The following is a 27,355-nucleotide window of genomic DNA, read 5'->3' as shown; positions in this document are numbered from 1 at the left end:
CATCAGTACCTGACCTCACCAATAGGGGGAAATCCCCATAATCAGTACCTAACCTCACCAATAGGTGGGAAATCTACCACCATCACTACCTGACCTCACCAATAGAGGACAAACCCCCCATCAGTAACTGACCTCACCAATAGGGGGTAAATCCCCACCATCAGTACCTAACCTCACCAATAGGGGGTAAATCCCCACCATCAGTACCGGAACTCACCAATAGGGGGCAAATCCCCACCATTAGTAACTGACCTCACCAATAGGGGGCAAATTCCTAATAAATATAAGGAAACTTTATATTATTGACTGTGAAGGGGGGATTCCATATTAATGGCCAGGGTCTCAGAATGGGATCTCCAACAAGCTTATATCAGTGTAACTACAGTACATATCACTATCTAGATAGAAGAATGCTCCTGGTCCATCTTTCTCTCTCTCCCTCAGTCTCAGGTGCCCCAATACCCCCCGGCTGGATGCCAAAATGCCCTGCCCAGGTTACCTGGTGTCCAGTAGAGACTTCCTCATCCCACTTTTGTGGCTGTGCAGATGAGATACAGTAAAAGCTGGGAGACGGCGCAAGCTGAACTGCTCGTGTTCCCACGCCAGCAAACTCTCCCCTAAATTGATCTTCTTGTGAACCAGTGAAAAATTCAGACCCAAAAATAGAGGAGACTGTGTGACCTGCAGAACAGCAAAGAGGACCTGTCATTACAAGCAAGAAGAGATACGAGGAAAAGACAGACAACCACAAAAATGATGTAGGAAAGACTGCAAGAGTTATAAAGTGTAGATCTGGGCTGAACAAAACAGCTTTTCCTTATTGGAGGATCCTGACATTCCTTAGAATTCCTAGAAACAATTCTGTCTCCAATCCTGAACCTGAAAGGGCTGAAAATGGGCTCCAAAACAAAAAATAAGGGGGTAAACTATTGTCTGTGCCTGCCCTCCCTGTTATTCAGAGGTGTGTCTGGGCCCTCCCCAATGGGGGTCATTGAAGGGTAAGCTTTATCCATGCCCACACCCCCAAAAGTCATTGAGGGTTGTGCTTTGTCTGTATCCACCCCCTTTGGGGTCATTATAAGGTATTTTGTCTACGTCGGCACCCCAAAAATCATTAAAGGTTGAGTTTTGTCTTGACCTCCCCGAGCACTTATTGTATTGGTTGTTTTAATGGCAGATCAATGCAAGATTACCCATAGTTGTAGGAGATTATATTCGAGGTGTTTTAGGCCCTTTGGGCACCAGACGGTCTGATAAAAGATTTATGGAAGGGGTACGTCTTTCTATTACACAACACAACAAAAAGCCAACACGTTGCATGGTCTCAGCTTCCTCAGGGCTGAGTATAAATCAAGCATAGGGTATTAGACTACACAATGTGAGTATTTGTTCCTGAATGGTTCTATGTACATATAAAATAGATAAAACAATAGATGTATAAAATTGTATTATATGTAGTTTTTGTTTGGCCAAAGAGAGAGGTCCCCAGAGAGGTCTTTTAAATTGAGCAGGAAGAGGGTACAACAATTCCATTCTTGATTCATCCATGTGTACTGATAGGATTGAGAACATTCAATCTGTGCCATAGAGATGTCCCACAATGCCCTGCATCTAGACCAAGCGGTGCATTTTGTAGCCTTCCTGGGTCTTAGCTCTCTGCAGACCATGGTTGCGCGGGGGTGTGATTGTTGCTCTACAGACTAATCGGGAATAGTATAGACTGCAGAGACACTGATGGGGGGAGTTGAGTGTCCCCAGCTTGCAAAATCACACCGTAGGTGTTCCAAGACACCGGACTGCAAGGGGTCCCATTCCATGGTCATCTATTGGTGGATCATGCATTAGAAATGGTTTGCATACCAGTTGCAGCTGCTTCAGGAACTCCCACTGTGCGCTGCCCTCTGGTGGCGGCCGAGAGACGTGAAGGTGGAGAGAGTCACCATTGGCCAGGGAGTCAAGACACAAGACCAATGCCACGTTCTCATGGAGGAAGCTGGTTTCTAGAAGAGAAGGTAAATAAACCACAAGGCCAATAGACCTATTAGAGTGCTGTGATCTCTGCAACTCATTTCCTGAGTCCACCCAAACACCACTCATTCCTAAATAAGGAGCGGGACGGGGCCATGCTGTGTGTCAGAGCTGTATAAATCTCAGGACAGCTCCCATAAATATCATTCATCTGTGTTTTAGACTGGTCTAAGCAGAATACCCGAGGCCCCGGGTCTGGGTGCCAGCAATGCCCATGGGGTGCACATACCAGAATGGTCCAGATGTTCCTCTATCCATCGCTTGCTTCCATGATAGTTGAACTTCCCTCCTCCGGTCAGAGCAAACACCATGTTATACCTCAATAGAAAACAACAAATACACAAATGAGTATCTCTAACCGATGTGCGTCCACGTCTTACCGTTTCTCCTAAATAAAACATTGCAGACCTGGGCTGAGTCCGCCAGTTGCTGTACAGAAGGTGAAAGAGGCCAACCATTTCCAGAAGCATGGAGACCCCGCTGCCGTTGGAGTCGGCTCCATAAGCCAGGTACTGACGGAGATATCGGAGAAAGGAGATCTATGGTTACCAATATACGGTCAATGTGCACGCCCTCCCACAGCAATAATCATGTGATTGGCATTGGTCACATGGTCTCCAGGCACGGTTCACAACTAGACCATTGGAGGTTGTATTTGAACATTTGGCCACACGACCAATGGCATTGAGAAGACAAAGATTACTGGAACATTTCTCAGATGGCCACTTACCGGAGCAGCTCCAAACGAATCATAATGAGCGACAATCACAACTGAAGGCAACTCGGCAGTGTCACCTCCTCGTCCCATCAGCTGTCCCTGTGCAATTCATATTACCAAATATTATTGTAGTCCTGAGGGTAAAATGTCAGGAAGAGCCCCTGCAGACCCAGACCCTGTACATGGGGGTGATGGAGGGGGCCACTTACCTCCAGGGTGATGATGAGGGGATGAGCGATGGGTTTGCTCTGTACCTCGGTGGTTGTCATTTGGAAGCCACTTCCCATCACCATCCCGAATAAAACTGTGAAAAAAAGTTCAGTTATAGAGTTAGAGAGTTATCATTATAATAGAGTAATCATTGGGCAGCTTGCCATGGATGGGCCTGAGTTTGATGGCCAGATTAAGTTTGCTTTCTGATGATTCTGAGATCAGTTAGAATTCATACGACCTGCAGGTGACCTCCTGCACCAACTTCCTTCAAGCTGCTTTACAATTCCCAATGACTTGGAGAGAAGGAATTCTGATACCTAATAATGGCCATCTCCACCACAATGGATGGAAGCCAACCAAGATACATGGAATATATGGAGGCTCAATTTATAGTTCCTCCCCAAAATGTCTTCTGACCCCCATACCTCAGCTATCGTCTCACCCCCTTCCTGAACTCAAGACAAAAAAGGCAAAGAAATAATATTGGCTGAATATCATACAGATGGAATAATCCCCATAGTGTGTGGAATGGTAAATAGCCATACTCTAGATAATGGTGTTTCTTCTTCATTTGATTGGTTCTGGCTGGTCAGATGACACTTCTTCATCCTTCTCATGGCTCCGTGCACTTTGACCCTGCAGTTGACCTTACAAGAAGTGAAGAACCTTCCTGAGTTGGATCCTGAAGGTAAATTTTACCCCATCTGTGTCCTGCCTGGTGGCACAGCCAGATTTGTATTCTAGTATGAGGTTTACCAATGGTAGAGCAGGGCAGGCAGGGTGCTGGCAGCAGATACTGTGACAGTGTTTTTGGTTTGGAACATTAGGGTGACCCAGCATAGGATGGGAGATGGTCACGTGCAAAGGAAGTCCTAAAATGATTTGGTGATTAGGTCTGTGTGGGGTTGGGTGCCACCCAAGGCTTCATCTCCACGCTGTGCCTGGGTCACATATCCAACATGTAATGACCTCAGGGGAGCTGAACCCCTTCTATATTGTGTTCAGATATAAGGACTTCTATCAGGGTGGGCACTGCCTACCGCTTAGCCTGACCCCTTCACTTAGCAGACTTCCCCCCCTTCCAGACTGGTTCTTCCATTCTCTTCCATCTTCCAACATGGAATGGGAGATGGTGACGTGCAAAGGAAGTCCTAAAATGATTTGGTGAAGGTCTGTGTGGGGTTGGGTGCCACCCAAGGCTTCATCTCCACGCTGTGCCTGGGTCACATATCCAACATGTAATGACCTTTGTCAGGGGAGCTGAACCCCTTCTATATTGAGTTCAGATATAAGGACTTCTATCAGGGTGGGCACTGCCTACCGCTTAGCCTGACCCCTTCACATAGCAGACTTCCCCCCCTCTTCCAGACTGGTTCTTCCATTCTCCATTTGTCTGATATCTCACTCATACTGTACTCTATCCAAAACAAAGGCTTTGGAGGGACAAAGATCAGTCTCAGGGTTGGGGTCCCTGGTGAATGTTAAGGAATCTGAGGGTTCGGAGTGCAGAGTTTTAGGGTTCAGGTCAATGATCAGTTTGAGGGTTTGGGGTTGATGGTCGGTGGTATTGACCTGGCTTTGGGTGATGAAGGAATTAGGGTAGGGTGAGGATCCAGCTGAGGGTAGAACAACGTTATCAACCTCTTCACTCCAAGAACCCCAGCAAAAAGTAATTATTGGGGTGACTGAGAAGAAGGTCACTTACATTGGTGGTCATTGAGTGAATTAAGGGGTAGAACTCCTCCCTGAGGGGGGGATGAGGGTTTATAGGCCAAGGAAAAGATTTGGAGATCCAGTTGAGATTCAGCTATTGGATAAAGTTGATGATTTGGTTGAAGGGTATAGTTAGGGGTGTAAGGATGGAGCATGGAAATAAAAGGAAGCAGAGAAATAATCTCCTGGCAGGATCAACAGGTAATAAAACTGCCACTAACATACTACGGCATATATGTACTTTTTTATGTTTTTTTGTAGGTGTTTTAAGATTTCAGGTTTATATTCAGAATCCTGCATAGCCCGTTTGTGACAGGCTCTCCTAATAGTTAGAAATTTAGATTAGACTAATTTTCAAGGTATAGGTGGCCCTAAATATGGCCCTGCAGGTCACCAAAGGGCCACGTATAAAATTCTGTATGTGTACTGCTGCAGAAGACCTACCAGAGGGGCAGCGGCAGATGTAGCCAACAGGGGACCCCTGCGCAGAACTGACTTGCCAAGCTGACTTGGAGCCCCCTACCCTATACAGCCTCTGTTGACTGAGAAGGGCCCAGGGCCCTCATGCAGAGGAATATTTTGCACCCTATGTCTGCCTCTGCGGAGCAGACTAATAACAAGAAAGGCCCCAGAGAGAGTCACAGTGTAGAGGACAGTCATAGACAGAAATAACTCCCAGTACAGCCCCTTCACAAATTAGTGCTCCCCCTACTGACTGCTGGGGCCACACTGCAAATACCAAGGGCCACATAGCTCCATTAGGTCCTATTTAGGACCAAGACATTGTTTGAGTTGCATTTTTTAGCCAGTACCTGTTGTTAACCATGAAATTTGGTGACGGTACCAAGCACTCACCTTCCCAGGCTGAGGCCGATGTCAGGGACAAGGAAGCGGATCTGGTCTCTTCATACATATCCAGCAGAGCCGTATTCTCCACCGCAAAGTAGACCGGAAAGAGGGTCTCATTCCTGAGGATCTCCATCTCCCGCTCCACAAATTCCTGTGCATACACACACAGAGGGTCAGGAAATGTTGGGGATGTGTCCCGAGAGAACATAATTACTTATAAAGCTCTGACATATACCATGGTGCTGTATTATGGTATAATTACCCCTCCCGCCTTTCTTCCTGTAGGGCAGTGCCATACCTGCACTGATCCTGGTAGCTGTTTTGGACTATCGGGAGGGACCAGTATCAGCACTGCAGCCACTGACTGGGCAAGGACCCGGCTCCATCTTTCTACTGAGAACTCTGTGATCCTCATAAGGACGCAGCGTCTGGTCAGGATCTCCGCCTCCAACGTTCGGCTCTCAGCATTCACCTGGACTGACTTACAGCCTGCAATGAGTTTAAAAATTTTCCAAAAAAGTCCAAATTTCCATTAGAGGCACCCAATGGATTATCCCAATTATACAACTAAGGTACAGGACAAGGGTTCGGGGTGCCCAGTCTCTTAAGTGTCACAGTAGGTGGGAAATTCTCCCTGAGCCCACAAAAGCTGCACCAATACTGTTTGACTCAAAATCAGTTCTAAGATCAGTTGCAATTTGCATTAAAATAAAAAATCCCATGTTCTGCATATCAGATCATCTCTAGAGAGTGCCTCCTCGGGGGCGGAGTCTGGATACTCTTCTCTTACAAGTCCTCTGAGGACACCATGTGGTGGGAAGAGAAAGTGCAGTATGTTGCAGTAATAAAAAAATATTTTACAGTGAAATGTAGGAAAAAGACTGGAGCTGGTATTTTTTTTTCAGCACGATCAATAAGGATTGTTCGCACACAGATATAACAAAACTCCAATAAAGAAATATTCACCAGATCAGAAGGCAGCCAGTAGGAGTTAATCACCATATTGTATCTATGTGTCTAGATTTGGTTGTGCATACACTTCATACTGACTGCTAATTGATTCTTCTGCTGCTCTTGCAGAACCAACCAACCAATTAATGCCTCCACCCCACACACAACCAGCCAATCAATATCCTGGTCTTAAACAGAACCTGCCTTCAGCTGTAGCAAAGGGGCGCTGTAACTGTCAGATTCTAATATGTATGGTGACCCAAGTCCAAATGGTTGTTATGACAGGTCCTCTTTATTGTGAATACTGAGAGCAGATCATCCACACAGTACATATAATTTAAATTATTTTAGTTATGTTGACTCTCATTTGTGTTATCCTGGTATATCGCCCTGTGTAGACCCCCAACGAGGACTGGACCCATGGGGTCATCACACATGGGATAGGGGGGCAATTACACCCCAAGTTCTGTGGTCACATCCCATCCACTCACCGTGTGTGTGTCCCTCCAGGCTGTATTGCTGCATCCGATACACTGGAAACTCCAACGCCCGAATCCCATATAGGAAGAGAGCCAATAGAAGTTTCACCTCCATTATCCTGGGGGCCCCAGGGCCCGGCTGGGTGCTGGAGTTCCCCATGATGGGTCCGGTGAGTACAGAGACAGCGTGTTACCTCGCTACTCGCTCATTGTCCCAGTGACACCATCTGTCTAATCCATCTGTAATCCGGTGACAGACCTAATTATCTGCTGATCAGTGTCTGGGCCCTCCCAGGTTGGGCAATGGTCCCTACTCTAAGGAGTGCACATCGGGGCAGGACGAGCTCCATGTAGATGTGACATTTACTCGGCTCTAAGTGAAAAATACAATAAAATACAATTCTGCTTTCTGCGTTTTTGTGAAAGTAAGCATGGACCTGTTTGTTTCTCCTTTGATTTGCTTTAATTGGGGCCCCCCTCATTACAGAGATGAAGATCTCAATATGTGAACTTTCTGTGTCACCCGGGGCAATCAGAGCTAAAGCTGTGCTGTACAATGACATCTGCAGGTTGGAGGTTACAGCTCTGCATGTAGCAGGGAGGAACACCATTGGTATATTTAGCATGGTGAGAATTAAGAGAGAAACAGGAAGTGAATGATGCTCGGGGGAGGTAAATGATGCTCAGGGGCCGTGCTTAAGGAGAGGGGGGATGAGACAAGTTTTATGAATGGGCCATCCAGGCCACCTCAGACCCTCCTCCTGTACTGTTTTGGCCCTGCGGTTGTTTTCTTGGCAGTTTTCCTATTGGATGTGAGTCTTAGCCAATGGCTGAGCAGTGGGTAGGGCACTCCTCTTCTGACAGCTGGGACAGTTCAGATCCCTAAGTGACTGGGTCATATATTGCTGGATGAAACTTTTCCTGCAGGACAGCTGCCATCCTCTCCTCCCTCTCAAATATGGATTTTCATCTCCCTCCCCACCTTTATTCTACAGCAAGAACTCTTCTGTGTGCCCTCTGCCAGCACTGTGTGTCCCCATCCTGCACTTTGTCCCCATCCAGCACTGTGTGTGTCCCCATCCAGCATTGTGTGTCCCCATCCTGCACTTTGTCCCCATCCAGCTCAGACCCTCCTCCTGTACTGTTTTGGCCCTGCGGTTGTTTTCTTGGCAGTTTTCCTATTGGATGTGAGTCTTAGCCAATGGCTGAGCAGTGGGCAGGGCACTCCTCTTCTGACAGCTGGGACAGTTCAGATCTCTAGGTGACTGGGTCATATATTGCTGGATGAAACTTTTCCTGCAGGACAGCTGTCATCCTCTCCTCCCTCTTAAACATGGATTTTCATCTCCCTCCCCACCTTCATTCTACAGCAAGAACTCTTCTGTGTGCCCTCTGCCAGCACTGTGTGTCCCCATCCTGCACTTTGTCCCCATCCTGCACTTTGTCCCCATCCAGCACTGTGTGTGTCCCCATCCAGCACTGTGTGTCCCCATCCTGCACTGTGTGTCCCCATCCAGCACTGTGTGTCCCCATCCTGCACTGTGCGTGTCCCCATCCAGCACTGTGTGTGTCCCCATCCTGCACTGTGTGTCCCCATACTGCATCTTGTCTGCTGCTCTCACTGAATTTTCTCTACATCTGCAGCCCTATCACTAATCAGCCTCCTCTCATGGTTGTAAAACATTTGGAATAAATTAAGTCATAGAACAACAAACTGAACATATTTCATAGTTTATTGTGAATCATCTCTATCAGTCAGCGCTGTAGATCTCAGAATGGGCCCATCCTATGCATTGACCAGGGCTGGCATAACCTGGGTTGTCTCTGCCCTGGTCCAATAGGATCCTTCCCTGAGGGGCACAGAGCCATTGTAATCTGGCCCATCAGGCCCAGTAAGCGCTGTCCAGTATTTCCCAGGATGCTTTGAGACCACTCTGACACTACAGGGATTAAGGCAATTTTCTACACCAAGTAAATGGAAAACAGTGATAGGGAACACAACAGCCAGGTCAGACCCATTTATTCTCAGCCTTACCATAGGGAGTCTGTATTAGGCTGTCATAGCTGTAATTCCAAGACTGTCCACCAGATGGAGCGCCTTGATATACATTTTCAAAGCATGTAAAGGACATGTGATAGCCTCTCTGACCACCAGGGGGAAATCTCTCCATGGAGAAACGTGTAAAGTTTGGAATTAGCCATTTATTTTATTATTATTATTATTATTATTATTATTATTAAACAGGATTTATATAGCGCCAACATATTACGCAGCGCTGTACATTATTTCTCACTTTATTATTATTATGATATTTTTTCTTTACAACACATTCTGCATTGCTCATTGCTGAACGTATCATCTGCACTTTTGCTGTCAGAAAATAAAGAATTTTTTTAGTTTTATAACACTCATTTAATTCATATGTTGCCACTTGCCCTATAAGTTTGGCACTGCAACTACTACAACAATATCACAAATGTGGCTTGTATGGTAAGGAGGCAAGGAGGAACAAAGGCCATATTATGTCTTAGTTAAGTTTTGCCAAATTCTCCTTGGAGATTCGGAATCTACATATTATAATTACACGGTATTTATATAGAGCCATCATATGGGAGGGGGAGCCAATAAACCTAACTGCAGAGTACCCAGAGGAAAACCACGCAGACACAGGGAGAACCTGCAAACTCCATGCAGATAGTGCCCTGTCCAGGATTTGGAGCTGGGAGCCAGCGCTGCAAAGGCCAGAGTGCTAACCACTGAGCCACCGTGCTGCCCCATAGAAAAAGTAATGGTCAGGTGGGACTAAAATTAAACACCAACACTGTACACGTGGCAGCTCACCATCCAAAGAACACCATAGCTACACATACCATGCAAGGAGGTCCTAGCATAGTGTTAAGGGGGGTCTCCACGCAGCAGGGACTGGGGCAGATGTCAGGAAAGGAGGAAGAATATGTGGGGTAATAATTGGAATTCGAGGAGGAAAACCTGCTGCCAGAAAATTGTCATTGAGAAGAAGGTTCAACTCACAACATTTTAATGTAAAACTGTGGCTTATAGAGAAAACAGTAAACGTCCTTGAGTGGCCAAATCAAAGCCAAGACCTAAACCCCGTTGAAATTCTGTGGGATGACTTAAGGACAGAAATCCATCAATAGTCACCATCCAATCTGATGGACAAATAGTGCAGAGTATAAATGTGGGAAGTTAAAAGGGAATTATCCTAACAAACACTAGAATTACAGCAAACACTGACTTCACAGTACTGACACAGGGTGGGAGGGTTGCTGATTATCATTCCAGTAAATATGTTTTTGTCTTTATTTTACTTTTTTTGCTATTATGTCTTTCACTTGGATGTTATTGCATTGAGTAAACACAGCAGGTAAAATTATTTTTGTGTGTCTTTTCAGGCTACAAAGCAAAAAATGTGACTGGGGGGGGTAATCTTCTCTATAGACATAGCCAGTCATGAAGTAGTTAGGTGTCCATTCTGCAATAACAGCCTTCAACCTGTTACCAGTTCCATATCAAAGGAGAACTAAATTCTTGCAGCTGAGCTCTCGGGGTGTTGTGAGTTTTGGCATAATCAGCAAGTATGCCCAGCACACGCCTACCTTATACTTAGCACCCTCTAGTGGTGACAGGTAAAGGATCCTGTGGCCGATGCTTCCCCCAGAGGCACCATCTTTGCTCCTGACTTTTCAGCTTCCTCCAAGATCCGTGTCAGCCATTGGACAGCTAGAGACACAAAGGGGTTCCATAGTCGCCGGCATCCAGGTCTGTCCTTGGTAGTGCCAGGAACAGAAACGATTATACAATGCATGGTGCATGTGATGTGCAGGGTAAGCAAAAATCCAGAAGGAACCATTGCAAGTCTGCCGAAACCCTCCATTGACTTATTGTATTTTGAGATTTGAGTTGTCACAGGTGGATATGTTTCATTGTGTTGTATGTATGACCCGTCTGGGTGTTTCTGTGCCGGGTGACACCGGCGGCATCCAGGAGACAGGCCAGGTTATTATGGTTTTCATAGATATGCTTTTAATATTGTCATATTACACTACACACACCAGTAACATTGATAAATACTGCAATGGAAATGTTAAAAAAATATTATACATGTTTACAGAGTTCAACAGAAAATAAAAACACACATTCTGTCTTCAAATAAATAATACATTAAAAAATAATTAGAAATGAAAATTACATGTAACCTCTCCTGTGCCGCAGGGCCGCGTGAGGTCCAACAATGTGCTGCTCTGCCAGGCATGAAGGGGTGAAGCGGCGCCCGTGCTGCCCTCCCTGGTAATGAGGGATTAGAAGTCGCAAGACGGCCCACGAGGGGACACTTGTACCTCCTTCAGGAACCGGGGGCGCAGAGCCATGGTTGTCCACCCCATCAGGCCCAGCGAGCGCTGTCCAGTATTTCCCAGCATGCTCTGAGGCCACTCTGACTCTACAGGGGTTAAGGCAATATTCTACACCAAGTGGATGGAAAACAGTGATATGAAACGCATTTATCGCGAAGGGGGAGCAGAACGGAGCGAGGCAGAAGCTGCAAAGTAATACTAAATGTGTATGGGGTGTTCTGACTGGCTGCACGCCCTAATTTACCCCGTATTAAAATTCCAGACACAGCCGAGCTCAATGGGGGGGCTTACTACAATTTAATGCACCATTACTGCAGGATGACCGCACAGGAACCCCAATGACCTGATTTTTTCAGTGTTCCCTGTACACCACTGTGGTATATGTCAGAGCTAAATAAATGTATAATAATAGTGTGTAACTGTGGGGGGACATTAGAGTGTCAGCTCCTCTGTACAGGGACTGATGGGAATGGCTCAGTGTTCTCTGTACAACACTATGGTATATATCAGAGCTATATAAATGTATAATAATAGTGTGTGACTGTGGGGGGACATTGGAGTGTCAGCTCCTCTGTACAGAGACTGATGGGACTGGCTCATGGTTCTCTGTACCGCAAGGTGGTATATGTCAGAGCTATATAAATATATAATAATAGTGTGTGAGTGTGGGGGGACATTAGAATGTCAGCTCCTCTGTAGAGACTGATGGGACTGGCTCTGTGTTCTCTGTACAGCACTGAGGTATATGTCAGCTATATATATATGTATAATAATAGTGTGTGACGGTGGGGGACATTAGACTGTCAGCTCCTCTGTACAGAGACTGATTGGACTGGCCCAGTGTTCTCTGTACAGCACTATGGTAAATGTCAGAGCTATATGAATGTATAAAAATAATGTGACTGTGAGGGACATTAGTATTCTCTGCACAGCACTGCGGAGGGACTACTGCTTCCTTCTCAGAAATAACTGTGCTCCTGATTATGATTTGTGCCCCGCCAAGGAAGTATTTATCTGCTCCAAGGCTGCCCCCGAGTCTTCTTCTGGTTCGGTACCACTTCCTGAGAGCTGTCATGGACACACCACTTCGGGGGTGTCATCAAGCAATCTGGCCTCTCTAGGAATGATGCCGAGAATGGCACACACGTCGCGTAAGATTTCCAGGCATCATTCAGGAACACCGACACAAGAAAAGGAAGGATTTGGGGACAGCAGATGAAGAGTTAGAAGCACCAAAGGTATTCACCAAACATGAGGGAGGGGGTGCGGCTGAGGACAACATGGCTGCACAACAATATTTTGGGCTTTGGAGAAGACAGAACTAGGTAAGTATGGGGGGGGAGAGAAAAGACTGGCCTGCAATGACGGTCCTTCTGTGCCAATGCTCCAAACTCATCCATTATAAGGAATAGAACTGGGCAACCAATCCGGAGATCATTTTTCCATGCAGGATTTGGAAATGACTTCAAAATTCCAGTCTGGTTGCAGAATATGCATGGGCAGCACTGTGGCTCAGTGGTTAGCACTCCAGCCTTTGCAGTGCTGGGGGCCCAGGTTCAAATCTTGTCCAGAGCACTATCTGCATGGAGTTTGTATGTTCTCCCGTGTTTGTGTGGGTTTCCTCCCACATTCCAAATACATGCAGTTAGGTTAATTGGCTTCCCCGGGGGGACATTAGAGTGTCAGCTCCTCTGTACAGGGACTGATGGGAATGGCTCAGTGTTCTCTGTACAACACTATGGTATATATCAGAGCTATATAAATGTATAATAATAGTGTGTGACTGTGGGGGGACATTGGAGTGTCAGCTCCTCTGTACAGAGACTGATGGGACTGGCTCATGGTTCTCTGTACCGCAAGGTGGTATATGTCAGAGCTATATAAATATATAATAATAGTGTGTGAGTGTGGGGGGACATTAGAATGTCAGCTCCTCTGTAGAGACTGATGGGACTGGCTCTGTGTTCTCTGTACAGCACTGAGGTATATGTCAGCTATATATATATGTATAATAATAGTGTGTGACGGTGGGGGACATTAGACTGTCAGCTCCTCTGTACAGAGACTGATTGGACTGGCCCAGTGTTCTCTGTACAGCACTATGGTAAATGTCAGAGCTATATGAATGTATAAAAATAATGTGACTGTGAGGGACATTAGTATTCTCTGCACAGCACTGCGGAGGGACTACTGCTTCCTTCTCAGAAATAACTGTGCTCCTGATTATGATTTGTGCCCCGCCAAGGAAGTATTTATCTGCTCCAAGGCTGCCCCCGAGTCTTCTTCTGGTTCGGTACCACTTCCTGGGAGCTGTCATGGACACACCACTTTGGGGGTGTCATCAAGCAATCTGGCCTCTCTAGGAATGATGCCGAGAATGGCACGCACGTCGCGTAAGATTTCCAGGCATCATTCAGGAACACCGACACAAGAAAAGGAAGGATTTGGGGACAGCAGATGAAGAGTTAGAAGCACCAAAGGTATTCACCAAACATGAGGGAGGGGGTGCGGCTGAGGACAACATGGCTGCACAACAATATTTTGGGCTTTGGAGAAGACAGAACTAGGTAAGTATGGGGGGGGGAGAGAAAAGACTGGCCCTGCAACGACGGTCCTTCTGTGCCAATGCTCCAAACTCATCCATTATAAGGAATAGAACTGGGCAACCAATCCGGAGATCATTTTTCCATGCAGGATTTGGAAATGACTTCAAAATTCCAGTCTGGTTGCAGAATATGCATGGGCAGCACTGTGGCTCAGTGGTTAGCACTCCAGCCTTTGCAGTGCTGGGGGCCCAGGTTCAAATCTTGTCCAGAGCACTATCTGCATGGAGTTTGTATGTTCTCCCGTGTTTGTGTGGGTTTCCTCCCACATTCCAAATACATGCAGTTAGGTTAATTGGCTTCCCCGAAAAATTGTCCTTGTGTTAATGACATATGACTATGGCAGGGACATTAGATTGTGAGCTCCTTTGAGGGACAGTTAGTGACATGACTATGGACTTTGTACAGCGTACTGTGTAATATGTTGGCGCTATATAAATACATATTATTAATAAGACTGAAATGTTGGGATCAGGAAAACATTTTCCCATAGAAGGAACCATGATTACATTTACCATATTAAGACCATTGTGAGCCAATGCCTGGGGCAGAACCAAGAATCAAAGTTCTCCCCATTCTGTTGGTCATCTCTTGGCATTTATGGCTACATTAAGAAATGGAATTTTAGGGTAAAGATATGCAGAGATGCTCAGAGGAGTCAGAATTATTTCAGTTCATGAAATATGAATCTCTCCCTCTCTTTCTTACAAATAATGGCCGCTCCAAACATATAGCAGACACCTCAATGGCTTTCCAGCTAGTTGCCAAAATAACCACATGGCACAGGAGGCGAAGCTTGTGCAAAAGGGAAACATTCAGGTGTGTATGGCAAATTGTGGGACACCATAAAATCTGACCGGAATCCTAAATCCAGCTTCATACAAGGTAAGTGAAATGAAAATCTATTTCACCGTGAGCAGCTAAGAAACTTCCCCTCCATATTAAACCATTCTCATCTCTCCAGCTGAACTCATTGTGTCCAGACAATGGTGGTGCAGCTTTCCGTTAACAATAAAGATTTTAATTTTGTAGATTTAGGAGCGGCAGATGGCTCTCGGTCTCCTGGGAAGGAGCTCGCCATTCATTAGGTAAACATACAGCAAGATTCATTAAAATAATATCTAAAGAACAGACATAAAGACGCGACTTGTATCCCGGGGGAGGCTGAGCTCCATCTGGAGAGAGAACGAGACCGAGGAGGTAAATACTCGGACTCAAATTGGAGCCGTCCCTTATACAGTTTGATTTGGACCGACAGGAAGCAGAAAAGGGTTTGCCAAATTGGGTTCTTTATTGATTGGGAACCAGACTGTCAAAAACCTTCCCCAATGTCTCCAAGGGGGGGCACCACTGGGGATGTCTATTAGCCCCCTCTTTCTATAGACACATGCATGCACCTTGACCTGATGCGATGTGATTGGCAGGATGTGCAGCAGAATTGGCCAATGGAAAAATTGACTAGATAAAAATATTTTTTTTTTTGTAACCTTCCGACAGCACTTGATCATATTCATGGCTGAAAATCATCTCATTGTGGCCCTGATATAATAAAGCTCTCCAAGGCTGGGAAGGATACACTTTCATTAGTGAAGAGGGGTGATCAAGCAAACCTGGAATGGATTTCTTTTGCTAGTAAATGTTTTGAATCCTGTACCAGAGCCATTCCAGGTTTGCTGGATCTCCCCCAGGCTTGGAGAGCTTTCATAAATCAGGGCCATATAAAGAGGTTTGCTCAATTTTAGAAGGTGATAGGCTGGATTAATGTAAGTGCTAGAACAAAGACCTTTTCCAACTGATGGCTTTAAAGGGGCTCTGGTGCATGTTAAAAAAACGATTAATACACTGCGATGCATTATAAACTTGTCTGAAATATGAAAAATGGAACTTGATTTGATACTTCAGCTTGCAAACCATTTCTGATGTCTGTGCAAATGAGGCCTAAGGGGACCCCAGGTCTCCTTTAACGAGTTCTAGGTACTGCACGGACTCCAGCGGTGTGCAGTAATTCCCCGTGTATTTGCTCCCCAAGGCTGTAATCTTTCATTTCACAGGCTCCGTTCACCCAGCGTTACACCTTCTCAGTGCCGCCTGCCACTTCCTGCATCATTAAAAGGGACTCAGCCATCTAGAACACTTTGAACTGTATGCAGGTATCTGGGAAGGTTGCCGTCAACTCCTAAAAATCTTCAGAAGATATGAACAAAAAATAAAAAAAAGGTTCTGTATCCTACAGGTAGAAACAACCAGCTGTCAGACATCGATGAGAATAAGAAAGAAACCGCCGCTGGAAGTAGTAGGGACCACCTTTGTTTTAAAGATTTAAGCTGCAAAAGCAGAACAATTTTTTTTTCATGTAGAGAAGAAACGATGGTAAAAAGTACTAAAATAGTACCAGCTGCAATAAATGTTCCTAAGGAACTCTCAGCTCCTGGTCTCCTGAATACCAGTGGATGAAGAGCGACAGTAAGGACTGTGTACGTGCATATCCTCATATCTCAGGTCTTTGTAATGTCCGAGAGCCATTCTTTGGTATTTAAAGGCCTTTACTGCTGAATTCTGCCGGGGCCTTATGACAGCACAGACACATCGCCATGTGCACATCAGACCAGACTCCTTCCCACACCACTAGACGTCCTGGGACCTGGTTTGTCCCATGACTGCAATTTTAGGCTTTTAGATACTCTTTTTTTAGAAAAGTGATAAAATAAACACAGGAGGTGGATTGGGAAGCATTACGAGATCTATGGCATCTGACAGAATAGGGTAATAATAACCCTCAGGATAGATAGAAAGATTGAGGGAACAAAGGAATACTAAAGGGTCCAGCAACAAAGAATCCTCCACAAAGCTATCCTGGAAGGCTGTCATAGCATTGATGACATTTTAGGAAGCTGCGGAGGATGTTGGTGGAGGACATCAGCATGCAGATTCCATGCAATTTAATTATCTGGTCAGCAGAGATGGGATTAAAAGGCGGTGAAGGGAGGAACATCTAGTAAGCACATCTTCCTTCCCCAAGCATGAATGGAATAATCCTGGTGATAGAAGACACAGGATTAGTGGGCGAATGACAAAGAAGGGGGTGATCAACAGTGTCAAAAGCAGAGGTAATATGTTGGCGCTATATAAATCCTGTTTAATAATAATAATAATAATAAGGGGACTTTGGATTTTTACACAGAACAAACTGCGATATTCGGAATGATGGAGGTCAGGGCTTGGCACGGTCTGGAAGAACTGGAACTATCTATAAACAGTGCAATATCTTCAGTGTGAAGACTCTGCAGTCAAGTCCAGCAGTCACCTTCACGCAACAAGTAAAATAGTTTCTGTGTTATATCCATGAAATGTCTCATATTGCCCTGGGCATGGACACACAGTGATCAGATATATTTGCATTTGTTGTGCAGGCGTGCAATTTGTTGCCGCTGAAGCATATCATAATGTATATGTAGATTTGGAGGGTGTTGATAAAAATGAGTGCATGCCTTGGTTTGTAGTTTGAGTCTGGCTTCCCTCTACCTCCCTTTCCGTGCCAGGACGTAATTTTTGGGGTTGGCCAAAGTTTTGTTGGAGCCTGCAAACCCTGCAGTGCAAATGCCACTCCTGGCAGTGGTGCACAGATATCTAGTGATCATGGTGAGGAGTGTTGAAGAATAAAAACAATAATATTAAGAGATTGTGGTAAATCTGTAGCAACTTTCCCGACATCATCAGAGCTCAGCTTAATAAAAGAGGGACTCTCATTGATGCGGAGTCACTGAACTCTTTGCCTTATCATGTAGCTTTGGCTAATAATGGCCGGTCTGTGTCTGTAATTCATACAGGGGGACCTCATAAAATGAATAAAAGTATCTGTGAATTGGGCAGACTGACCCTTTCTGATAAATCGTCCGATTTTCCTAAATACATGCATGCAGATAACGTTATAAACTAAAAATCGCCTGGATTTGTGAAATAGGACAAATCGGCATTCACATGACAAGAAGAAATGTAATGGAAAAAAGGAGCTCAGATCAGCCCAATCACAAGATTCACTCATTGATTCACCTATCTTCATAGCAGATCATCCATGGCTATCATACAACACGCAGTGAACATGCAAGGACGACACGCTCCTTACAGAATACAGAATGGAGCCATCCTCACCCGCTTGGGGAAAACAGTCCCATCGCTCCGGCCTCACAATTATCATGTCGGTAGGTCAGTGGGAGAGACGCAAGTGAAGACGCATTTGGGCAGTGGAGGGGGTGGGGAGGGGAGTGACGGTGAACAGTGTACAAGTGTTTTAATCCGAAAGACTCAAATTCATTGTTAGAATATCAGAATTTTCTATTCATTTGTAAAATATGGACAAAAACATGGAGACAGAAGAAACCAAAGGGAGGGCAGGTCTTATCCATCATCATTTTATCACTATGGGTGTAGAGACAGTTGACCATTGACTGTGGGATCAATGTGGCTTTTGTTTTTGGATCATTCCATTAAAGAATGGAACATTTAGATTATGCCTGTTTCTGTCTGATTTTTTAGATCTCTAGCAATATTGTTTACTATACAAGAATGGTACATGAAAGAAAAGTTTTGAGAAAACCTGAATGCACGGCGCTTGATAGATGGGTTTGGGTTTGGACTTCACCCAGTGTACATTTCAACATTTAGGACACCAAAGCCCACCGTAATAAGTACTAAGTCCTCTGATTGAGTTCTAAAAAAAAAAAATAAAAAAAGAGCTTGGGAGTGTGGTGAATGAGTAGCAATTTTGGTTCCACCTCCACATACATGACATTGCTATGTTACTCATGACTACATGTGACTCATGTTACTACATTGACATATGTCTCTATATTACTCCATTGTGGTAACACACAGCTTTCTCATCTACACCACTGGTCACATCAGCTAACACCAGGCTGTCCTTGTAAGGAAGAGATATAATGCCATTTGTATGCATCCTTCTAAATAAAGCTAAAAATATTTTAATATATTATGTCTGGCTGGATTCTGACCATCTTGCTTGCTCTACATGACTGTCTCTTTGTTATATTCCCACCTTCCAATGCCTACAGGATAATGGGAATCTTATTATCATTGTGTCATTGATTGCTCAGGTCCATGTGTCCACCCCACACCAGGTAGCAAAGGTTACATGGGCTGGCATATGATATAAGAGAATGGATTGTTTTTGGTTTCTCCTGGCTCCATGAACACAAATCGGTGCGTGTCCTACCATAGGAGGAAGCAATGGCTGTTAAGATTTACAGTTATCGTGGAATGCACAGATCGTGACCTCCTCGCTCATTACTGGATATGGCAGGCAGTAGACGAGGTGGCTTGGCAACACATGCAGGTGGGGTTGACAGATTTGGGGGGTATAAGATCCAGGTCCTCGTCATCTGGGATCTCGTCTAACCGGTAGCCATCTTTCAGCAGCTGGATGTTCAAGTCTTGGTTGATCTGCTGCAAAAGGAAAAAGGCAACAAATTTTTAGATACAGAATGTCAGAGTGCCCCGTCGTCGGATTGTCTGATAAACGTTCTCAATCTATCACAAATGTTGACACATTAAGGTTCTGTCTGTATCAAGGCTAAACTCAATTATTTATTTTACTTTTTAAGAGAATTTGGAGGGTTTTCTTCCGAACATGCAAGTTGCTGGGTTGGCTATACTGTTCAGATCTTTCTAGGGCACCAAAGAGAAATGGGCCTACAGCTACAAAAGCTAGAACTGTTGGCACACAGTTGGAAAATCATTATTTCAACAAGACACACAAGGAACAAGTAGTTACAAGTATAGGTAAGGATATATCATGACATGTTTACCTAAGCCATCCAAGCTTTTGGTATTGCTGAAGAGCAGCCCCCAAATATTGTTGGAGGGGTTGATCTAACTAGTTTTTATGCTCCTGGTATGCACATCATCTTGACTTCACTACTAAGAGTTGCTTGCCTTGTCTGGACTCCGCTGGTGAAGCCCTACAATCACTGGAGCCAAATCAAACTTCTCTTGAAGAAATCCCCACCACCACCGATGGTAAACCTAGCTCCACAAAAACTCTCTTGAGGAAAACTCAACACCACCTGAAGAAAGAACTACAACCATAGGAACCAAGCTAAGCTTTGTACCAACAAGTCTAACAACTGATGGATGCAAATCCACCACCATTTAAAGGAAACCCCACCACTATTAATGCTAAGCCTACCCCCACAAAAACCTACTGCAGGCCAGTCCAACATCGCTTGAAGAAAGAACTACCACCACCAGAACAAAGCTGTACAATGCAAAACTAAGCTCTGTACCCACTGCATACAAATATAACTAATGGTTGATCCAAGTGCAGTCCTATTTAAAGGGAACCCCACCAGCACTGGTGCTAAGCCCAGCCCTGCAAAAACAAAGCCCCACAAAGACTGGAGCCAAATTAAACTCCTCTTGAAGCAATCCCTACCACCATCAATGTTAGGCCTAGCTCCATAAAAACTCTCTTGAGCAATGTCCAACATCCTATAAACAAAGAACCACCACCACTAGAACTAAGCCATGTTCTGCAAAGCTAAGCCATGTACCCAATGCATACAGGTCCAGTCCCACTCAAAAGAAACCCCACCAGCACTTGTGCTAAGCCCAACCCTGCAAAAATGAAGTCCCACAATCACTGGAGCCAAATCAAACTCTTCTTGAAGCAATTCGCACCACCAACAATACCAAGTCTGGCCCCATAAACACTTTCTTGAACAAAGTCCATCACCCTTGAGGAAAAAACTACCACTTATAAGACTAAGCCATGTTTAACAAAGCTAAGCTCTGTATCCACTGCATACAAGTTTAACAACTGCTGGATCCAAGTCCAGCCCTACTCAAAGGAAACCCCACCAGCACTGGTGATAAGCCCAGTCCTGCAAAAACAAAGCCCCAAATTACAGGGACTAAGTCGAATTCCTCCTGAAGCTATCCCCACCCACCAGCCCCACAAAAACTCAATGGAGCAAAGTCCAACACCCCTTGAAGAAACAACCACAACAACTAGAACCAAGCCATGTTCTGCATAGCTAAGCTCTGTACCTACTGCATACAAGTCTAACAACTGCTGGATGCACATCCAGCATAAGCATCTCTTTGTAGTTTTCTTCATTGGCTTCCATTTCCCCTTAGAATCAAATTTAAGCTCATGTGCTTTGCCTTCAAATACCTCCACAGCTCTTGTCCCACTTACCTTTGTGACAATACTCCCCTATCCGCTCTCTACGCTCCTCCAATGACCTACTAATGACTTCCTCACTCATAACCTCATCACAGGCACGGCTCCAAGACTTTTCTAGAGCTGCCCCGACTCTCTGGAATGGTTTTCCTCGTCCTATTCAGCTTGCTCCTACTTTCTGCTCATTTAAAAGAGCACATCTTCTTCTGTCTCCTAAACCCTCACTACTCACCCATCATTCCATATCCACCCTCCTATTGTGTGACACTTCTCCCAACTCCTAGATGGTAAGCTCTTCTGGTCAGGGTCCTCTCCTCCTCCTGTGTTACTGTCTGTATTCCTCTGTCATTTGCAACCCCTATTTAATGTACAGTGCTATGTAATATCATTGCGCTATATAAATCCTGTTTATTATTAATATTAATAATCCTCAAGTCCAACAAAAACGAAGCAAAGTCTCACCCTCACAGAAGCAAAGTTACTCCATCGCTGAACAATCTCCTAAGGGAACATGGTCATTTGTGGAGTTGACAGGTTTTCACCATATAAACATATATATTGTTTATATAAATATGTATATATTGTATATATATATTTTACTTTTGCCACAGTGGAAGCTTTTCATCAGCCTTATATTTTATGTGCATCCACGCTTCACCTCTCCGTCCAGATCTGCAGGGGAATTTTCAGATTAAATTGCTTTTCCTGGGTGAAAATAGCCTCTGACTTTAGCCAATAAAAAGGAATGTTTTTACAGCAATAACACGGCGAGCACCAGACTTGTTTATTTCAGACATAAAAAGAGCAAGAGAATGTGGGGTTATTCTTCAGCAGTAAAGATGCTAAATTGTTCTCTAATTGCTAGGAAAACGCCAGCATTTTGCTGACAGTATGTAGCTTGTTGATAGTTATACCACCGCTCATGTTTAATACAATCGGGTTTCAATTCAGTTGTCATTTTCTACAAAGATTCATTGTTCTGTGCTCGTGAAACAGCCAAATAAGTGACTTGTCACTTTCTAACACATTGAGAATGGACTAAAACATCAATTTCTGCATGTGTAAAAGAAGAAAATCATTTGATGAGCGTGCGTAAGCATCAAGAATGGAAAGCAGCCACAGATTCGGAGAATGCAATAACACGCTTTCCTTATTCCAATGACAATGCATTGAATTAGACTAAAACTCTGATTGTAGCTGCTGGAAAAAAAATTCACTGCCATCTATGCTGCAATCCTGATTTATACTTTGTACTTTCCAGTCATACCTTCTATAACGTGCTCAGGCATTGTGCAGCAGTCTGATTTCCTCCACCCCTTCACACTAATGGGCAAAGGGAGGCAAATCTATGACAAAGTTTGCTTTGTTAGGTGATCACCCATAGATTGCTGTATGTTCCCAGTGACCTTGGCTGATGGGAATATCCAGCTCCAACAAATACATAGTCTGCAGGACTTCACATATATTCCTTGGAGACACACTTTCCCCCACAGAAGCAATCGAAGAATAAGCTAGTGTGCACCTCCAACTGAGAAGTAGTTAGCAGAAAGGTCTCAGCTGGTCACTCACGTTGTGTGCAGGGTACCATATCTGCAGTCAGCTGCACTGACCTTCCCAGTATGCCCATCCATCATATAAAGGACTGTGTGATAGAAGTCACAGCATTACTCTGAGGTGGCCCCAGGGGGCCCGTGACATTTAAGAAAGCTGAAATCTACAGGAGAGCTGAGGGAGGAACCAGAGGGGGGTGTTAGAAGTATAACTGCAGTATACACAAATAGATAGGGATATAGAAATTATAAAATGTTGTTGGATTTGCCTCCTAATTCATCTCCTATATCTGTTAGGATTTAGCAGGCTTTCCACAGGACTTCTGGGTGGGAGGGAACTACATGGGGGCAATGACTAGAAGGCCTAAATCTAATGGCAGCAGATCTGCACAACCAGATTCCAGAATCGGAAAATAGGGATATCAGCAGCCAGGGGGAACACAACTTACGCAGGTTGTCCCCCTGGAGTCACATTCCCTTGGAATATATTGTGATTGCAGACTGGAATGGTCTGCCTGTGTGAATGTCCTGGAATCAGACACAAGGATGATAAATATCATTCACCGTGATCACCAGTGACCGACTTACCTCGGCAGAGGAATACCCTGAAGACGAATATCTGGACATGTCAAAGTCATCGTCACTGAGAGAGAAGAGAAAGGAAAATGTAATTACTGGATTTCACCACCTCTCGAAAGAGAGAGAGAGAGAGAGAGAGAAAAAGACACACACACACACACACACACACACACACACACACACACAGAGGAAGAGAGAGACACAGAGAGAGAGAGAGACAGAGAGAGAGGGGGAGAGAGAGACAGAGAGGGAGAGAGAAGGAGAGAAAGAGAGGGAGAAACAGAGAGAGTGAGAGAGACAGAGAGAATGAGAGAGAGAAATAGAGAGAGAGAGAGAGACGCAATCACACACAGGGAGTGAGAGAGAGAGAGACAAAGAGAAAAAGACAAGAGGACAAGAGGGGGGAGAGGGCGAGAGAGGGGAAGAGAGAGAGAGAAGAGCGGAAGGAGAGAGACACACACACAGAGAGCGTGAGAGAGAGACACACACACACAGAGAGCGTGAGAGAGAGACACACACACACACAGAGCGTGGGAGAGAGACACACACACACAGAGCGTGAGAGAGACACACACACAGAGAGCATGAGAGAGAGACACATACATACACACACACACACACACACACACACACAGAGAGAGAAGAGAAAAATGGCCGTGTACAGAGAGAAAGACAGAGAGAGAGTTAAAAGAGATAAAAATGTAAAGAGAGATGGGTGATAGATAAAAAGAAAAGGCGAGACAGAAATAGATGATGGATAGAGAAGTGTTACCTGTCTGTGTCAAGAGCTACGAGAGGCTTCTCATCTGGGCTCTGGTCTAGGGAAGAATAACCTTTGTTTGGGACGACCAGCCTGGGGAGAGATGGAGGAATTATAGAGGACATAGAGCAGGACAGGGATTGCAGGGGTTTCTATTGTCACTGCACATAACATGCACCATTCTTCTCTATAAAGGACAGAAATGTTGTGAGAATCGGGCTGTAACCAATAAATATGGAAATACACAGAGGATACATGAAGGCCATCTGGCCAGGGGACACATTTTCCATGGATAGCTGACTTCCTGTGACCCCTCAGTGTATTCTCCATTATATTCTGAAATGTCAGCTGTACAGACCAATGATACAAAATGTCATTAATCTCTCTTTCTTTATCAATGTTCTCTTACAGAACTCGGAACATTATAAGTGGCTTTGACATAAGGAACTTTGTGTTCTGGGGTGCTGATGTATTGCAAGAATAGAAGATCACCGCCAATGATGAGCAGGAAATAAATAAATATTTTACACCCCCACAGATCCAGAATGTAAATGTACCCAAAGGTGATGAAGTGCAGGAAGTCTCAGCATACGTTTGTGCCTCTATGACCCTGATAGGGCAGACCAGGAAAGAATGAATTGTCCCCAACCTATACAACCCATCACTATATTCTATGGGAAAGGTTTATTATCTGGGTACAGCTTGTAGCCAATCAGAGTGAAGCATTGGGGTTCTGGCACAGGTGGATTTACCTTGTTCTGGCCATGACGTTGTTCTTTTTGGGCTGTTGGTTCACCGGGCTTCCTACGTTTCCATTTTTCAGGGATCCTTTCCGAGCCATCTCCCGCTGCTTTTCTGGGGTGGAAGAGAAGAATGTGAGATGTCACCACCAATAAAAAGATTCCACCAAGGAATGACAAGGATGACTAAAGACGTCAAATCAAACAACTCATACTAAGGAGTTAACGCAAGTTTTATTTCCATTTCAGGTGAATCTGTACCTTGATTCATATAGGGTGAATGCTATGTGCTGGTTCATTTTTCATGTGTACATCTATACTGGATCTCCCCAATGAATCTCCAATGCAGAATGTAGTCCATCCCCACAGTATGCAATGTGACTGGTTATTGGGGTTCTGACATCACCAGGTGGGGGGGTATTTTGCATTTCATATATAAATGATTTGGGGTGATCCAGGGAATTCTGGAGGGGTGCACTAAATACAGAATGAGCTGACAGTTATACACTAGGATGGTATCACACCTTTAATAAGAGATTTCCATAATCCAATGCATCCATATTCAGCAGGATATTCCTAAAACTAGGATTTCTGGTTTGTATTTATTCCTGAAGCTGGGAATTACCTCCAGCTAAAGATCAATGTACCGCATACAATGATTAATATTTACATCTGCACAGGATTACTACAAAGTCACTCTGAAGATTTTAAGTCAGCAATAACTTTTTTTTTTATTTTTGCCATTAGACGACAATCTGTGAACTAAACACAATGAGATCCTGCAGATCCTGGCTGTGTCCCGGAGCTCAGTACTTAGGGCTTGATTTATAAAACAGGAAACCTGACATTCCTTCGATATAAATTCCCTACTTCAGGTCAAAGAATCTCCCCTTCTTCCCTGTGATTGGTGGATAGTGAAAGCACGTTACCCATTGGTGGTTGGCCACAGAACCCTCCCCCAAGGTATCAGTAGTCTGTGAAGGGTCCCGATTTTATAAATAGAGCCCTTAGTATGTGCATAGCTCTTGCAGTGATGACAGAACCCTGAGGATATATAGAAGAATGTTGTGCACTTCCTTCCACCAATGACTGAGGGGGGGGGAACACTTCACAGACAACCTGTACCTCGGGGGAGGGTTGTGTGGCCAATCACCAATGGGTAGAAAGAGACTATTCACTAATCTCAGGGAAGAAAGAGAGAATTTTTCGACCCTGCAGGGGAGATTTTCTTTATTAACCTGGACAGTGGTAAAGAAGGAACATTCCACTGACTGAGATGGGGGATTTCTTTACTGATCACCTGCACCTCGGGGGAGGGTCTTTGTCTAACTACCAATGGGTAGCAAGAGGGTTTTTTTTTTTACTATCTACAAACATCATGGGAAGAAGGAGGGATTCTTTGACTTGGAGGGGGAGGTTTAACCACCAATTCTTCACCAAAGGGGTGAAGAAGGGATATTCCACGAACCACCAATGACTGATATAGGGGATCCTTCTGTACCTCGGGGGAGTGTTGTGTGGCCAATCAACAATGGGTAGCAAGGGGGATTTTTTTTTCTATCCATCAATCCCAGGCAGATGGGGAGATTTTTTTTTTATTACCCACTAATGCCTGTAAAGGGGTGAGGAAGGGTGATTCCACTGACTACCAATGCAGGGGGATTGCTGCCGGTGACATCACAGTACCACCACAGGACCCTTTGACAGACTCCTCTGAAAGCCAATGAGAATTGCCCGTGTCACTGTCAAGCAACGATGGCTCTGCAGGGTCCTTCCAATAAAACAGGAAGAGGACTGGGTACCCCCAGTTATGTGATTGGGAGATTTTCATGACCCCTCCCCAGCACAATCCAGTCCAGACTGCAGACAGATCAGAATATTGATGAATTGCAGATACCCGCGGCAGAATCTCGATATCCATTCCGTTCATATCCTGTGTGCATTCACCCTGAGTCTGGTAGGTAAATTTCTCCATCCACACAGTGAATCCCTCCCTGTGTGCTGCAGGGAGGGGGCGATATTCTTCAGCACTCAGGGTGATGTCATCAAGGGAACTGCAGGACGCAGCGACACGCTGCGGATATTTATAGATCCACAGATGTCCCCGGGGTCACCGGGCTCAGATTTCTAATCTCATCAGAGGCAGAGAAGATTTGCCAGATGGGACTGATAGGATTGTGGGATGGAGTCCCCGGGGGAGGAGGGGGAGGTGATGGCAAATTTCATGAGGATGTCTTCAGGTATAGGCATGGTACCTACCATGAGGGGGATAGAGGATGTGTGTCACCACAGACCAAATATATAGATTTATGTCACATGATCAGGACCACACCAAAGGATCAGAACCACGGACAGTGCCAGCACACAATATATATATATATATATATATATATATATATACAAAGAGACACATATATATACATATATACACACACACACATTTATGTTTGATGATCAGGACCATGGACAGTGCCACCACGTACCAGATATATACGCATATCTATCAGATTATCAGTACCATGGACAGTGCCATAACAGACCACACATATATACAGAATACAATGTGTCAGTACCATGGACAGTGTCACCACACACCAGTT

At 44.8% G+C, this 27,355-nt stretch overlaps 2 protein-coding genes across 3 annotated transcripts in view; both read right to left on the bottom strand.

Moving 5' to 3' along the window:
* The window catches only part of LOC140332338 (BOS complex subunit NCLN-like), a 14,506-nt gene extending 7,180 nt beyond the window's left edge, over nucleotides 1–7,326 (bottom strand). Inside the window, exons 1-9 of one of the 2 annotated variants that reach the window (XR_011921105.1) lie at nucleotides 6,964–7,325; nucleotides 5,820–6,010; nucleotides 5,528–5,672; nucleotides 2,956–3,050; nucleotides 2,759–2,845; nucleotides 2,437–2,540; nucleotides 2,258–2,346; nucleotides 1,861–2,000; nucleotides 500–681 (exon numbers count right to left, since the gene is read on the bottom strand). Coding sequence is in view for 1 of the 2 variants with exons in the window: in XM_072413603.1 (XP_072269704.1) it covers nucleotides 500–681; nucleotides 1,861–2,000; nucleotides 2,258–2,346; nucleotides 2,437–2,540; nucleotides 2,759–2,845; nucleotides 2,956–3,050; nucleotides 5,528–5,672; nucleotides 5,820–6,010; nucleotides 6,964–7,111 (1,181 nt within the window). In the remaining variant the exon portion in view is untranslated. Of the gene's footprint in view, nucleotides 1–499; nucleotides 682–1,860; nucleotides 2,001–2,257; nucleotides 2,347–2,436; nucleotides 2,541–2,758; nucleotides 2,846–2,955; nucleotides 3,051–5,527; nucleotides 5,673–5,819; nucleotides 6,011–6,963 lie in introns of both variants that reach the window. The other variant, XM_072413603.1, reaches the window with a different exon arrangement.
* An 8,965-nt stretch (nucleotides 7,327–16,291) lies between these two features.
* On the bottom strand, nucleotides 16,292–24,870 carry FAM219A (family with sequence similarity 219 member A; the record flags this gene model as incomplete). The annotated part of the gene is given in 4 exon segments (XM_072413602.1): nucleotides 16,292–19,388; nucleotides 23,265–23,319; nucleotides 24,028–24,108; nucleotides 24,768–24,870. Coding segments are annotated over 4 exon segments (398 nt in total), but the record flags the coding sequence as incomplete, so codon positions are not given.
* Nucleotides 24,871–27,355: the final 2,485 nt, after the last annotated feature.

The sequence above is a fragment of the Pyxicephalus adspersus genome, chromosome 6 (assembly GCF_032062135.1).
Source record: "Pyxicephalus adspersus chromosome 6, UCB_Pads_2.0, whole genome shotgun sequence".
Taxonomy (NCBI): domain Eukaryota; kingdom Metazoa; phylum Chordata; class Amphibia; order Anura; family Pyxicephalidae; genus Pyxicephalus; species Pyxicephalus adspersus.
The sequence above is the reverse complement of the archived record's forward strand: the minus strand, read 5'-3'. Positions and strand labels throughout refer to the sequence as shown.